This window comes from Etheostoma cragini, chromosome 20 (genome assembly GCF_013103735.1).
Source record: "Etheostoma cragini isolate CJK2018 chromosome 20, CSU_Ecrag_1.0, whole genome shotgun sequence".
NCBI classification, from domain to species: Eukaryota; Metazoa; Chordata; class Actinopteri; order Perciformes; family Percidae; genus Etheostoma; species Etheostoma cragini.
The window spans coordinates 4504616-4520056 of NC_048426.1; the positions used below are offsets into that span (position 1 = coordinate 4504616).

The 15441-nt window shown below is 39.9% G+C and overlaps 2 protein-coding genes across 4 annotated transcripts in view; one reads left to right on the forward strand and one right to left on the reverse strand.

The window, feature by feature from the left end:
• Positions 1-155: 155 nt before the first annotated feature.
• On the reverse strand, positions 156-11462 carry ak7b (adenylate kinase 7b). Its single transcript, XM_034858489.1, has 18 exons — positions 11261-11462; positions 10813-11061; positions 9044-9152; positions 8279-8373; positions 7966-8067; positions 7791-7874; positions 7222-7310; positions 6985-7075; positions 6335-6412; positions 5405-5554; positions 4522-4650; positions 4303-4408; positions 2925-3041; positions 2766-2828; positions 1880-2077; positions 1177-1397; positions 408-566; positions 156-313 (listed from the first exon to the last, which is right to left on the reverse strand). The coding sequence occupies exons 1-18, from the start codon at positions 11441-11443 to the stop codon at positions 275-277; spliced, it is 2262 nt and encodes a 753-aa protein (XP_034714380.1). The 5' UTR covers positions 11444-11462; the 3' UTR covers positions 156-274.
• A 443-nt stretch (positions 11463-11905) lies between these two features.
• The window catches only part of galcb (galactosylceramidase b), a 379778-nt gene continuing 376242 nt past the window's right edge, over positions 11906-15441 (forward strand). For 2 of the 3 annotated variants that reach the window (XR_004654839.1, XM_034858490.1), the window contains exons 1-6: positions 11906-12090; positions 12250-12318; positions 12417-12480; positions 13384-13497; positions 13814-13953; positions 14473-14511. Coding sequence is in view for 2 of the 3 variants with exons in the window: in XM_034858490.1 (XP_034714381.1) it covers positions 11950-12090; positions 12250-12318; positions 12417-12480; positions 13384-13497; positions 13814-13953; positions 14473-14511 (567 nt within the window). In the remaining variant the exon portion in view is untranslated. Of the gene's footprint in view, positions 12091-12249; positions 12319-12416; positions 12481-13383; positions 13498-13813; positions 13954-14472; positions 14512-14712; positions 14841-15441 lie in introns of all 3 variants that reach the window. The other variant, XM_034858491.1, reaches the window with a different exon arrangement.

The following is a 15441-nucleotide window of genomic DNA, read 5'->3' on the forward strand; positions in this document are numbered from 1 at the left end:
AATACAACAGGGGCAGCAGAATGGGCCACTTACAAATCAGACATAATCCAAATCCCAGCATGAACCAAGGGACACTTGGCATGCGATGGCTGGAATACTGGGACAAGTCTAAACGACTCCAGGAGGTTTTCCTCTACCAGACATGATGCACGTAATTGACTTCAGTTTTAATATACTAAAGAGCTCGGGAAAATTAAGAGGAAAAACAATTTTATTTAAGTTGGTTTGTATTTTACACGTGTGCAGGTGCAACCAGAAAAAATTACCCCCACTTTCAGTAGCTAAATGGATTTTTCTTGATCAAGAACTCCGCCTGGAATGAGACAAACCAAAAAAAGAGGACATGATCAAAATAAAGTGAAGCCATATGATAAGAATTAGGTGATAAGCAGCACTGAGGGTAATACCAGGAAGTCCACAGGGTCCTGTGGTTGGACTGTGCAGCATTGGATCAGGCCCTGGGTCAGAGTGGGCATGACGTGTTCCATCAGGTAGTTCCTCATAGGGACGGAGTGGGCCTCCAGCAGCTCCTCCTCCTGCTGTCTCACCTCCTCCAAACCTTGAGTCTAACACACATAATGGAATGCATAAACTGAATCTACAATATTGACTCTCACTATCAAACTCACTTAAAGGATACACTGGTTTAGTAGAATTTGAGTTTTTCATACAGGGAAGTATAAAAATGGGGGCACCTGAAATGTTGCTTATTGCACAGGAAAACTGTGTAAACACATCTACAGTATGTAAAGAGAAGAATGTCAAAGTTGAAGCGGTGAGTTGGTCTGTAAACTGTGATAGATATTTAAAACAGGCCTTGTGGGTAATCGTTTTACTTTTCAGCTTTTTTTTCTTCAATACGTTAATCTGGGTCAAGTTTTCAAACCAGTCTCATTGATCTGATTGCTTTTACTTTGGTGAGTACAATGTAATAACTGATAGAAATGTGCATATTTTGTGAAAGCACCAATTGTCAACCCTACAATACCGAGCCTTAACATCAAACGTGATAGGAAATGTTACATCCGGCTCACACTTCTTTTTCAAATTACAGTGTTTGTACAGAGGGTGAGGTGAGACTTACTAAAACCATTTGAGAAAACAGTTATAGACCTTTGTGATGACAGCAGATGTGCTTAATAAAAACCAAACCACAGCTCTCCCCCCAGTACCTACCCACTCCTCCCAGCGTGCAGCCCTGTGCTTGGCCTCCTCTAACTCCCTCCTCTCCTCCTCGGCCTTTCCCTGGACCTCTCTTCTCGTCTTCTCCTCAGCCTTTCTCCTCTCCTCTTCCTCCACCTCCTGGCTACTAGGGCCGTAGTTCCTGGGCTGGCCCACCGTGTCGAAGATCTTCTGCATCAGCAGCAGGCAGTCAGGTTCATTGCTGCTGGTTATCTCTGGAGAGGACGGCAGAGAACACAGTAAGGTTAGACATGATGAAAATATCCGTCAGCGATAGGCTGAATCTATGGCAAATTCACTCAATGCCGACTTGAATACTGAGCCCCTAAAGGGGAACTGGGAATTTTTTTTCTTCTGTTGTGCACGAGAAACCAATCTGAGTACCAGTCAGAATGGCAACAGAGGAGGAGGTGTTCCTCTTCCTGAAAAAGAAACAAAATGTACCTAATAGTGGCATCAACAAACTTAAAGATGACAAGGCAACTGTACATTAACTTTCACACATTACAAAAACAGAAGTTTTTTTTGCTAGCCTTGGACTGGTTTCTTGTGAGCGTGAGATCAGGAAACTTTCTAAAAAAGAAAAAATCCCCCTGTCCCCGTAGTCACCCTTCACCACTATTTGGGGTGAAGGCTGAACATACAGCTTAGCCAACAAACCCTCTTTACTACAGGTATATCATGCTTCATGGATTACCCAGGCACAGAGGGGTGATGTTCATCTCATCAAAGTAGTTTACAACAGTATCATCTTCCGCGTTGTTCTCTCTGTATCTGGCCAGTTGTTGTAGGAAGTGCTCCTGATTGTAGTTGTTCTCCTGTACCTGCCTTTCAGGCAGGTTCATCACCCGCTCCTTCAGGAAGGCATCCGACGCATCCAGGCAGAACACAAACTCTGCGACACACACATGCCAACTATTACAGTTACTATAACACTCAAGCCTTTTTAGAAATATCCCTATGGTCTTGCTTTGCCAGATCCTTCTCTGCAGCGCTGCGGAGGAGGGTCTGGCTAGTCCACACAGCCTTCCGTGATGGGAGAAAAACGCGCTCTGGTTTATTGGAATTTCTTTAAACCAATGACAATCATGTTGGGCGGCGCTAAGCGTCAGAAGGAGAAAAGATGCCTTTCCTAAACAGTCTCAGGAAGGACTTGTTTTGGTGGAACGTGTATACGTTCAAAGGTTGTTCTAGTCCTCAACAGAAACTCCAATTGGACAAATAGTCTAGCTAGCTGTCTGGATTTACCTTGCAGAGATCTGAGGACCAGGTAACCATAGTCCTCAGAAATCCACCGGAGGTTAGAACGCCAACACAGAGACAGAGGAAGGGGACGGCCATCCGACCTAAAAACAGGGACATCGGGAGGAATTTCCCGCAGCACTTGAACAAACCCGGGAATGTGGAATGTCGTCAACATAGACTAATACCCTTATGGACATTTTTGTGATTGTTGAAAACTCGTTGCAACTTGTTTTTTGTTTCGAGTGACATATTTGTAGTTTGTCCTTGTGAACGTCTACAAGAATGCCTAAATAACATTTAACTGTGACTTTCTCCATGTTAAATACCAATACAGAGACCTGGCATGATCTTCCTCCTGTATGAAGACATCTGGGATGTTCCATCTTCTGATTCATCTTCAGCTGAAAAATAAATAAAAACAAAACATACAGATGTAGTATGTACAGATAGTATGCAGTAGTGAAGCTACTGTACTACAGTATGTGTCAGTGTCTCACCATAGAAGAGCTCTCTGGTTTGTTCATACGTCTTGGGAAAGCCGTCGAGAACAAAGCCCTGGTTTCTGCATGGATTAGACATCAGCTTGTCCTTCACCACTTTCACCAACAGCTCATCTTCCAAAAGACATAATGGACAAAGACGTTGACATATTGTGGCAAAAAAAAAATCTTAAAGGGAAATTCTTAAAATTTAGTATTGCACATTGGACCTGTGAAAGACAGATTTAAAAAAAAAAAAAAAAAGTAATCTAAGATGTATTGCAAAAAAAAAATACCATGGAATATTGATTTCAGATCACAATCCCCGTACCATGTCTTTTAATTTGTCCTTACCTCATTTTCAAGGGTATATGGATGAGTTTTTGTCAGGTAATTATATCAGTGCTGTTCCGATTGTATTTTGTGGGAATCTTTTAAAGCAGTTAAAAGCAGCCAAAAATAATGTCTTGTGAAGCTCTTTTAAATAAATATATATAAGAAAAAGAGCAGGTGTAAACAGCCAAAAGAGACGTCTAGCTTCATGCAACAGAGAGGAGCTGAACATCTTCTTTGTCCATGAAAGATCTATACTGTATGATGATATCATATTAAAGAACATATATATTACCATCTTCAGTGTTCAGGTCAATAAGCAAATGCTGATCAACCAGGCAAATTATTGGCCAGGTAGCCTATTTTAAAAAAAGTAGTCTTCCTCTGGGATTATTTATTTATTAACCCTTTGTAAAAATATTATTTATTATTTAATCCTTAATATATAAATAAATACTTTAGAGAACTCTATGCAAATTTATTTACATCTAGTAATGCATCTGATGATGATACGATCATTTTTCAGATTCAGGTAAATGCCCAAACTAAGTGAATCTACTTATCTACTAATCTTGATCTAGACTCTAATGCACTGAAAATGTAAAGCGGTAGTATAATCTGCTCCAAGTAGTAAGGCCACGGGCCCAGATTAATTCAGGGCAGAGTGTTTCAAGTTCTATTGTGATTTCATTGCCCCCTTGCTATTCAGAATAACAAGTAATCGTAAATGTTACAGTATGCCCTTGATCACCTAATGGGAAGGTAATTTTTTTTTCTACCTACTGCAGCTTTAAAACAAAAATACTGTGCAAAATGGGTTTATAATTCCCAAAATCCACCAGTCTCTGACAGGGAGTAAACGCTCCTTTTTCTTCACTATAGTGTGAGCGTTTTGCTCCGCCTGACGTATCTCTTCTGCGCTGCTCCCGTCAAACTGACACTGAACACAAAGGAAGGGGATGAATTCTGACATAAACCAAGGACTAATCAGTGAGAAGGACAGACTAAGTGGGTGTTTCTAGGAGTGTATGCAAGTGGTAGCGGGCAAATAAACAATGTGTACCACTGTGGTGCTCCATGTTCTCCTTCAGGCTGTTCAGCAGCTTCTCGGCCTCATCTGCGAAGTCCTCATTGTCTCCATCTGGATCAGCATTCTTCACATTATCTTCCTAGAAATGGGGACAGAAATGGAATTGTAATGACATTAAAGACGTGTACAGGTCATGAAATGTATATATTTCTATTTGTGCATGTGTGTTGGTGTGCCTTAAGAGAAGCTCACCAGTTGTGCAATGGTTTCAGAGATGGTTTCCTTCAGCGTGACGTGATGGAGTTTATAGTAACGACAGATCTGTTTGGACACTGTGCTCTTTCCCACGGCAGGAGGACCCAGTACACACAGGCGGATGGGCTGCAGAGAACCTACTTAATTATCTTGTACAACTTAATAAGTACCAAGACAACGGTCATCAGGATGAAATTTTGCCAGGGGCATCTACATATCCCTGCCTCTGCTGTATTGTTTTATTCCCAGTGGGGACAGAATGTATCCCCTCCTCTCATAATTCAGCATTAGCCTAGACCATATTTGAATTAAATACCTAAAATACAAGTATTTTAAACTGATTAAACGCTGTAACGTGAACAGTCTGCCGATACAGAGCCCTGGGACGCCGGCTACCAGCAGCAGTTGTTTGGCCGCCAATAGGTGACTGTGAGCCGGATACAGGCACCCGCCAGATGACGGTCCTAGCAGCAGCCGTGGTAGTTTAGCCTGAACAGTTGAGCATCATGCGGTGATGACAGTTCATTTTAGGCACCAAAACAACTTGTTTAGTTTAGTAAAAAGATGGTGGTTTGGATTAAAACAGAGTTGTTTTGGCTATTGAAGTGCATAAGTGTTTTTGGCAGCACTGGTTGCACGGCACTATATCCATGGTATTGGGAGGGGGATTTAATCCTTGCATGTTTTGTTATGTTGTGCATGATCAAAAAACATCCCTCCCTTTGCTTTCTACCTGACTGTCGTCATCATTTTCAGACATTTGGGAAAAGTAGCAACTTGAAACCTATGACATTTTGTGTAGTTCACCATTTCATTATGATTTAAAGTGTGTTTGTAGTGTATTCTTCGGACAGGGACATGTTTGTGATTTAGTACGTACCAGTAGTCCCCTGCTCTGCTGGTATTCCTCTACAATAAGCTCTATGTTCTCCACCAGACCAGACTCACACAGCCAGTTCATAGAGAACAGTTCCTTTACATGGACAGCCTCCATGCATAGGTTGACCAGCAAGGAATCAATTTCCATTACCTGTCAAGGGGAAATAACATGTCAATAGATCTTAAAAAGAATGGTTCAACAAATAACAACAAATAAGCTGATTCCTTATTGTTTCCTTGAGTGCGATGAAAATATGGATAGCAATCTCATGTCCCATGTCCTATTTTATTTAGAAAAGCAGTTTATCATCTGCCAGGCAATGCTCTGGAGCACCACGTGCTGTAGGACGGGTTGCCAGATTTGGTTGGAGAGCACTTTTTTTTTTTTTTTGTCTTTGTACAGATGATGACAGGTGACGAGGCTCCAGGAAGATGCCCACAGTTACTGCACAGTTGTCATTTTTATATTTCCTTTACTGTACACATTAAACACAACAGATATATTGTATATTCAGTAACTTTAGAGTTGTTGGTGGGTATGTGTTTGACTTTGATTAGAGCCAGGTTTTCCGTAACAATGTTTCATGTTTTTAGTTTCACTAAACTAACCATGTCCTGATTTCAGCAACACGCGAACATGAGATAAATATATATAAAAAAAAAAAATATATATATATATATATATATATATATATATATATATATCCATCTTCCCATCTCACTCTCAGAGAGAAAGCACATAAAAAAATCTAAAAAATGCTGGACTATGTTGTTAAGGCTCTGGAAATGTTGAGCTGGGAGGGAGTCAGCCTTCATTTCTAGTTCAATAGCAATATTGGAGCAAGATCGTGAATATTTCAGCCATCCACACAGATAAAAACAAACTCTTAATTGCAGTAAAGTAATTGTAATTTAAAGATGTACAACATACACTCAGGTCCTGTGTGAGGAAGCTTTCCTCAAATGGCCTTTTCTGGATCTTCCCTGGTCCAAGTACAGAGGCAACTGCCTGTTGGACAGAGAAGTCACATATCATTTTATCTGTATGTAGAAAAAATTCTGTATCAAGCATTGTTGAACACATTTATGTATCACACTGTCCCAAATGTAATAACCTACCGTAATACATTGTTTTGATTTCATATTGCAGTAAAGTTCTAGATTGATCAGGTATTCTACCAGATTCAAATTTTAGTTTTTACATAACATGCTTATTACATTTTTAATTCAGTGATAGGATGATGTGATGTGTCTTGAGCTGTAACAATTCCACGTTTTCCTGTACAATTAGTTGTCTCAGAAATAACTGTGATTAACAATATACTGTAATTGTCTCATTCAGTCCAATTTAAAAATATATATTTATTTAATCCTTTTTCAAACAAATGAAGTGTTGAATTAATTCCAGGATACAATTCATGGGTACATCACTGTCATGTGAGCCAGATTATGTAATAACACAGATACAATAAACAGGGATTATGAAAAATAAATTGACAATTAGACAACTATGTAATAATTGTTACATGCCTAAATGTGTCTAATTTAGACAAAAGATGTCAGATCAGTTGGTCTACACACCTTCACAATCTCTTCCATGGTATTGTTGGAGTTGTCCACTGCGAGCAGGTAATACTTCTTGGGCTGATGTTCAATCACATTCTGAATCACACTGTATCACAAAGAAATCACACTGTTTTTATCATATCAATAATGGCTTTATATCTCATTGTCTATGCCATAAATCTGTAGATTAGATTATTTAACGACTTTTGTTGTTCAGAAGCTATTAAGAAGAATCATGCAAGTGTGTCCGACCTTGCCAGGTCAGTGACGTGAATTGTGGGGACAACGTTGTTGCCGTCTCCAAACACAGGTATTTCCTGTTCCTGTCCCAGCCATGATGTCTAACGATACAGATTAGTCCAATTAGGGACAGGTGGAAAGCAAATTCACACATGACACAACGATTGTAGTGTGAAATGTGTACTTAAAGCTAAAGTGTGTGACTGCTTTGTATTAGTAAATGTCCGTTGCATTTAAGGCATTGCCAAATGAGTTGATACAAAAATAATTAAGACTATCAGCTCCACATCTGTAATGTACAAATTTCTTTGCATAAATAGCAACCTTTTTACCAAAATACCACTGGTTCTTTGGTGTTGGTCTTTGGCCTTTGAGTCTGATGCGTGAAATGGCTACATTTACATTACTACGTTTTGGTTTAAAATCGAATATCTTTTAGCTACGTTTTCATTCTCCCTGCTCTAGTGTTTCCTACCCCTGTACCGGAGACATTTGAAAACACGTCTGACCCTCTTTTGGTTTGTAATCTCCGGGGTTGTGTACGTAAATGAGAACAGAAACAGTTGTTTTTAAAATCTCACCTTGAAAAAGAAGTGGAAGACCTGCTCGCCCATCCCGTACTGAAGTCCTGAGGCTACCACGTATGTTGAGAACAATGTCCTGTTCTAAAAGCAACAGCCAAGTGACAGAGTTGTATGTGTCAATCACATGTGTGTGTCTCTCTTATACCAAATGTAAAGGAATTTTAAAACTTACAGTTTTGCCCATTTTGACCACCCTCCTCTCCAGGTCAATGTGTTGTATGAAATTGGGATGTGATCTTCTTTTCCTGTATTCCTCATCGGTGAAAATGGCATCCTGTTACACAATACAAGAACAATACAAGAGGGATGCTACTTACAACAAAAGTATCTTATATACTCATACTTTTACTACTTGCAGTTTAGTTTATAGTGTTTATTTTATTCATGTTATAGACTGCATAGTGCATGCTGGGACTGGAGATAATAGCAAACTTTTAACAATCAGGAATACAAAAAAAGCCAGGGTGCTGTATGTGTCCACTTACAGGACTGAGTGGCTTGCTGCAGGCCCAGGTCATCACCGTGGAGACAAGGATGAACATCTTTGGTCCAGAGAAATGGTCCATTTCATTGTGGAGAGCTGCAAAAAACAATTTAAGCGGATTCATTACCTGATTCATTAATTAAAGTATTATTATTATTATTGATATTATTACATCTAACTATTTTGTAAGAATTCAATGCTTTTCAGATAAGGCTAAGGTTTAGGATGTAGCCAATCTCTCCCTATTGTTTTTTTAAAAAAAGACCCTTTTTAAGGGTACAAATCATGAATTCAGACATAATTGCAAAGTTACATATTATCTTCAAAACTTATCTACAGATATGATATGTAAAGGCATCAGCAATTACATAAACCCAACAGAAATCCCCTATTTGTATTAGACAGAACTTTAGGTCAGTTTCTGGAGTCGGTACAACATGGTACGACATTAGAAACAGAAGTGGTCGATGGGACTTATGTTTTGAAATTATTAATGATTGTAGCAGTATTTCTGAGTACAGACGGATAGTCCCCCAAGGGGCTGTATCTGTGAGCAACATTAAGAAAAAATATTAATCTAACACTACAGGCAAGTAAAGATAAGAGTACTGGGTACCATGCCAGCACCTCAAGTCATCATTACAGGACAGATAATGTTGATTTCTGATTGAATATTAAACATCAAACCAATGTAAGGCTACATACTGTAAATGCATTAACTTTAAATGAACTAAAGCTATCAACCAGCCAATGGAGAGGCCCTTACCTGAAACAGCCCAGAGGGCCTCCTCCAGCTGATCGCTGTGCTGACTAATGTTGTAGATGACAACATCACAGTCCATCAGCTTTGAAAGTAGCTCCTCCCTGTTCGGTTGCTTGAATACGTACGGTACAAAACATCAAAAATAAATGTCAGAATTCCTGGATTTAAATTGATCTTTAAGTTACGGTGGCCCTGAAGTGTAAACCATGATAGCAAAACCCACAACCCAAAAGCAAACCCCACAACACGACAGCATTAATGAGACTGAAACGCAAAAGGCTGTATGTTTTGGACATTAATTCTCTTCCTGATTGGTTGTGCGGCAAACAGTATATGTTGGTGTATTTGACACTGTTACTTTTTTATTGTATGTATTGTTTGATCCCAAATCCCCTGGGCTCAGTTTTTCAAAAGCAATCCAGAGTTATTTCGGATCATGGATTGGATCAAATCTTGGAAATGTGTTTTTCAAAAGCAAAAGAGGGATACCGAAATAACATCATGAAATCCAATGTTACAGTTGACTTGGATCCGACTTGCCCTTTGACCTAAGGCTGCACAATTAATCGAATTGTAATCGCAATCACGATATTGACTTCCCCCGATCAAATTTGCGGGATCGAGCGATTATTTTTTTAAAGCAACATTTCATAGAACGCTCCGTTTTTTTTGCAAAGCCAATATACCGCTACTACCGTCTGATCATGAGCCAATCAGAGTAGTTCCCTGCACCCCGTGCAGCTTAGTTTCTAGATGTATACAGTCACAGAGGACAGAGGGACGGGAGGAAAACTCAACAGATAGCACTCGGTTATACGTCGGTCTCAAGGTTTACCAGTTTACTAGTAAACGCAACATTTGTTAACCCTGTTAGCTGTTAGCTCCTCTAGGACGCACCGGTGCTAATGTCCTCTTATCCGCTGCAATGCTGTTTATATGGATATGGTTTAATTTAGCGTTACATGACCCATTTCGTCTGTAAAGCCGTGCCTGTGTTGAATCTCTCCTCTACTCTCTCTCCTCTTACTCTCCGCGCCCGGCCACACGTCCACACTTCCGACATTTGTCCACAGTTTTATTTTTCTATTAACACAGCTGTGTATTGTTAAGTATGAGAGGCAAACCTGTATTTGTACCAGTGTTGCCGCGGGTAACTCTGCTATCGCGGCCTCCACGTCCATCACACTCCCTCTCGCAGTTATAAATAGCCTACGTGACAATACAATTTGTTTGGTTAAAATCAACAAATAATCGTGAGAATTATCGCGATCAAAATTTTGATAAAAATGATCATCATTATTATTTTGGCCATAATTATGCAGCCCTACTTTGACCCCAAAGGGCATCAAATGTAAAACGGGTTAAATGATCTGATCTTAGTTCGGAATCCCTCTTCTGCTTTAAAAAAAAAAACCATTTCCAAGATTTGATCCAATATGTGATCCAAAATCCCACTGGATTACTTTAGAAAAACTCTTACTCACATAAGTAATAAAGTAGATTGCCGTATTGTTTATTTGTGTATTTAATAATACATAAAATCAAAAAATAGTGTAATAACAGTGTAAAATACCTCAACATATATATGCCACACAAGCAATATAATCCGTACCTACCTTTTCCATTTCAGTCTCTTCAATGCCATCATGTTGTGGGATTTGCTGTTTGCACTTCAGGGCCACCGTATTAAATAGATTAATGTTTGTAGTGATTTTGCAAGAACACGTTGATGAGAATACGTTGCAGTAGGCATACACAACTTTTGTACTTACTAAATACTCCTCCAGGACATATGGCCTGTTGTCGTCAGATTTGTCGGAAACTGTTCCAACAACGTTAAAAACTGCTTCTCCCCCGCGGTTTGATGTCTCCCTCTTCTCCTCTTCCTCTGTCTTAATCTCTGCATCAGAATCAGAAACTGCTTCTCCGCCGCGGTTTGATGTCTCCCTCTTCTCCCCTTCCTCTGTCTTTATCTCTCCATCAGAATCAACAGGTGCTTCGGCCACACATGCGCACAAACACTGCAGAAAATATAAATTCGTATAGTTGTCCACAAACGTGTTATTAGTTTGTGTGCTAACAACGTTAGCTGCATTTCATCATATTTACTCTACAAACTACGGAACGTTAACGTTCAAATAACTGCAGTGCTGACTCACGTTAACGTTAGCCACAGCGTAACTAACTCTATTCATATTTTCCACATTGAAGTATAATTACCTTGGCAATATTTTTAGAAGCGTATGAGTCTATGTTGTTGATAAAAACTTTTTTAGGTGACAGCTTGAGTTTCTCTATCCTCGGCTCCTCCATTTTAGCCTGTCTACAGCAGGTAACGTGAACTACTGTTGTTGGTGTCCCGTTGCCATGGAGTTGCCAATTTCGCGCCAGCGACACGAGCATCTTCGCGCAGCAAAGTGCGGAAGTGTGATGTATGTGCTGAGATATCATCAGCCATTTAAACGCAATATGACATATGCCATGTAGCCTCAAGTATCACATTCACAACACACATTCAACACTCACAAATCCAAGCAGTAACTCACTAGAATTGTGGGTGCTGAAGTCTACATTATTTATTTTGAGAATATATGTCACAGGCATATTTATTTATTCATTTCTTTTTAATTATTAGAGAAAATGTAAGATTTTGTAGTGGCCTTTCACACACACATAAAGGAATCTGTCATTGTATTAATGTAATTGATAGTTGCCAAACCATACAGTTTCATTATTTGGTCAATCAAAGGACGGACAACATGAAGAAACATTAGATACATTAAAAAACATAGACAGTTAAAAATATTTCAAAATGAAAACAGGGATTTCTTTTGAGACCACGTGACTGCTCAGCATTGTCATGTGACTTACATCCGCGAGCAGCGTCCAAAGAGCCCCAGTTACCCAGGATGGAGCACCGAGTGTTGGCGTTGACTCTTGTATTTCTCGGCGTGTCTTTGGGTTTCTGCTTTTCTCAGACTTATGTTCTGAACGATAAAGAGGGCCTGGGGGCAGTTTTTGACGGAATTGGAGGTTTGAGCGGCGGAGGGGTGAGTTTAGTCAGTTTTTATCTAGTCTAACGTTACTTCCTGGTAACTTTAGGGAGATCTGTTACAGGAGGACAAAGCGTACGTTAAATGTAGCTACCTGAATGTTTCTGTTGTCATTATTCATTTTCTCATGCACAACAATTCATCTACTTCCTTTAGGCGACGTCTCGTCTACTGGTAAATTATGCAGAGCCTTACCGCAGCCAGATATTAGACTACCTTTTTAAGGTATGATATGATGTAAGTCATTACAACAGTTTAATTCAAAATGACGTTGAGTTAGGACTTGGGAACTAGCTAACTGGTGAGCCTTTTTCTGTCTTCAGCCACAGTTTGGAGCCTCTTTGCACATACTGAAGGTAGAGATTGGAGGAGATGCCCAGACTACTGGTGAGTTTTATGTGGTAGCAATACTCTACAACTTAAAACAATAGTAATTGTTTTATATGTCAACTTATTAATTGCTAGAAAATAGTATGCCCATTAGCAGTTGCATGGGCCCAAGGTGACACCTTCGAATTACAAAAACCCAAAGATATTTCATTTACAGGAGTGCAACAAAACTGATTAAACTTGCAAATCCTTGCCTTGAGGAGATGGAAGCTGGTTGGCATTGTTGCTTGATAATTTGGACAATTAATGGATTATTTAAATTGCTGTCCATTCATTTTCTGGGGGGGAGTTCCAATCTTGAAGTTTATTCTGTGTTGAACTGTGAACCCGTGGAACTCATGGAGGACTGGGGTAATGTGGTCATGTGAGGGTACTGGGTGGGCGGCGGAGTTCTGTACATCCTTAAGTTTATTGAGGACTTTGTTTGTGGTACTGCAGGGGAGACTGGTACAGTAGTAAAGTATGGATGTTGCTAATATATGCCTGAGTGCTTCTGCAGCAGTAAGTAACAGTGAGGGTCTGAGGCAGGCAAGTTACAGAGGTGAAAAGAGGCAGCTTTTGTTGATGTGGGGCACAAACAAATGTGTGGGGTCAAAGGTGACTCCAGGGTGGTGGATTTGGGCAGAGGGGGTGACAATGGAGCCATCAATGTTGAGTGTGAAATCCTGGGTGTGGTGGGTAATAGCCCAGGCCGATGATTAACATTTCGGATTTATGGCAGTTGACTTTCAGAAAATGTCTTTGCATCTATGTTTTAATGCCTGTTAGGCATGTGGAGAGGGTGGAATGAGGGCCGGCAGTGATGATCTGGAAAAACAAACCCTGGATAAACCTTTGATCCATAAATGACATGATGAAAAACAAGTTTTGACATTACATTGGACCTTTATCTTTTTCAAGATGGAACGGAGCCCTCACACATGCACTATGAGAATGATGAGAACTACTTCCGAGGATATGAGTGGTGGCTGATGAAAGAGGCCAAGAAGAGGAACCCAAATATCACACTTATAGGTAAGCATGTATAGCGTAAGCTCAAACAAGCAGCTGTTTAAACTGAGATGAATAATGTCAAAATATGACTTACTTACCTCTGCAGATATATACAAAACCCAGTGTCATAACATATAGGCATTTTTTTCATTCCATTAACATTTTTACTTTTATGTGTTCTCAAATTACAAAGGCAAAAAGACAAGAAATGGGCATTTAGAATAAAAACAGCATTGCATAGATGAGGCCGTTAATTTGAAATTAGTAATACACTGGTGGTAAACAATGCCTCTTCATCCTTGCATGTGTCCGTGTTGTTGTGTGCGTCTTCATGTAGGTTTGCCCTGGGCATTTCCTGGTTGGGTGGGCCATGGTAAGAACTGGCCCTATGATTACCCAGACATCACTGCAGCATACGTGGTGAACTGGGTCCTTGGTGCCAAGCAGTACCATGACCTGGACATTCAGTATGTTGGGGTGTGTACTTATTTACTTTAAATCTCATTCGTGTTCAAGCTCTATGATCCGGCTGAAACGAGTAACTGGGTTACTACTTTTTTTCAAATCCATATAACTATATACAGTGCTGTGTGTTTCGCACGGATTATTATTAATGTTGCACAACACGCTTACCACGGACAGCTCGGACTCCTTGATGGATCAAGTTAAACAGGTTAGACCCATGGCTACCTGAACAAGTTAATCTTTCTAGTTAAATTCCAATTCTGCGCTGATGGATTCCAACAGACGGGTTGAAAACAAATGGGAATATTAGCCAGCTATGAAAATGCTGCACAATTTGTAACTTTGTGACAATGTTCTGGGTAAATATACCGGTGCCTGAATGACTTGAATTGAAAATGAATTTGAATTCAACCCCTTTTGCATGAAGAAATTGAACTTGTAATGCCGCTTGAGGGATTTCTTTCAGCAGCAGTTTCCAAATGAACCTGGACAGGTTTGCTGTGTAACTAAAATTCGCTTTCATCTATTCAGATCTGGAATGAGCGAAGTTATGACAACAAGTACATCAAGGTAAGTCTAACCTCTTATCTTAAAATGTCCTTATTTAATGGCCTAATGTGCATTATGGGGGGTTAGCTTTTGCCTAAATTGTAAATTAAAAGAGAAAAACAGCCACCAACATTGAGTTGTGTCCAGTCATTTGAATCTGAATGGTTGAGAGGATTTTGAGTTTTAGCTGGGTTCCTCTGTGAACATTTCTTTGTTGCCAAGGTGCTCCGGGACACACTGGATAAAGTTGGTCTCACTGGTGTTGGCATCATCGCAGCAGATGGTGATTGGAGCATCGCTAATTCTATAATGGTTGACCCAAACCTAAATGAGTCTGTTGATGTGATTGGGTAAGTACAGTTGACTTTATGTCACACACAGAGGTGGCACAATATACAAATTCTTACTGCATAATCACTCGTTTGATCAATGCCGGAATTGAGTATCTTCAGATTTATTTCCAAATGAGTAGCCTTACTTCTTGTTGAGTAGGTACGCACGATAAACACGTGTGTAACAGCGTCTTTCACATCCAGTCTCCAGATACAGTGCGCAGTCCACGGCCGGAGCAATAATAATGTAACATAATAGTGGCTAGTGAAAATGTTGCGTGGCTAACTTGGGAAAACGACCAGCCAGAGTTGCTGGTGAACAAAAGAGTTCATGTCAATACCTGATTGTATGTAACGAAATGCATACACAAACCCATGTAGGTGGTATATCACCAAGACACGATGATGCCATGCAGCTCCTTATCTAGGGTACCTGCATGTTTTTGGTCCAAGTCAGGCACTGTAGTTTACCCAATGACAGTGAAGTTGTAATGTAAAGGTTTGGGGTTTCAACCATGTGCTGTGATTTTACTAAAGAGACAATCTGATCCCTGACAACTGATTAACCAAATGTGATGCACGTATGGTAAAATGTCCATTGCTAGATTCCTTATCCAGT

Coding starts and splice junctions, on each gene's coding strand:
- ak7b (XM_034858489.1), bottom strand. CDS start 11,443: ATGCTCGTGTCGCTGGCGCGAAATTGGCAACTCCATGGCAACGGGACA. Junction 5,555..6,334: donor TCCTCACACAGGACCTGAGT/GTATGTTGTACA, acceptor TCCCCTTGACAG/GTAATGGAAATTGATTCCTT. Junction 314..407: donor AGGACCCTGTGGACTTCCTG/GTATTACCCTCA, acceptor GTCTCATTCCAG/GCGGAGTTCTTGATCAAGAA.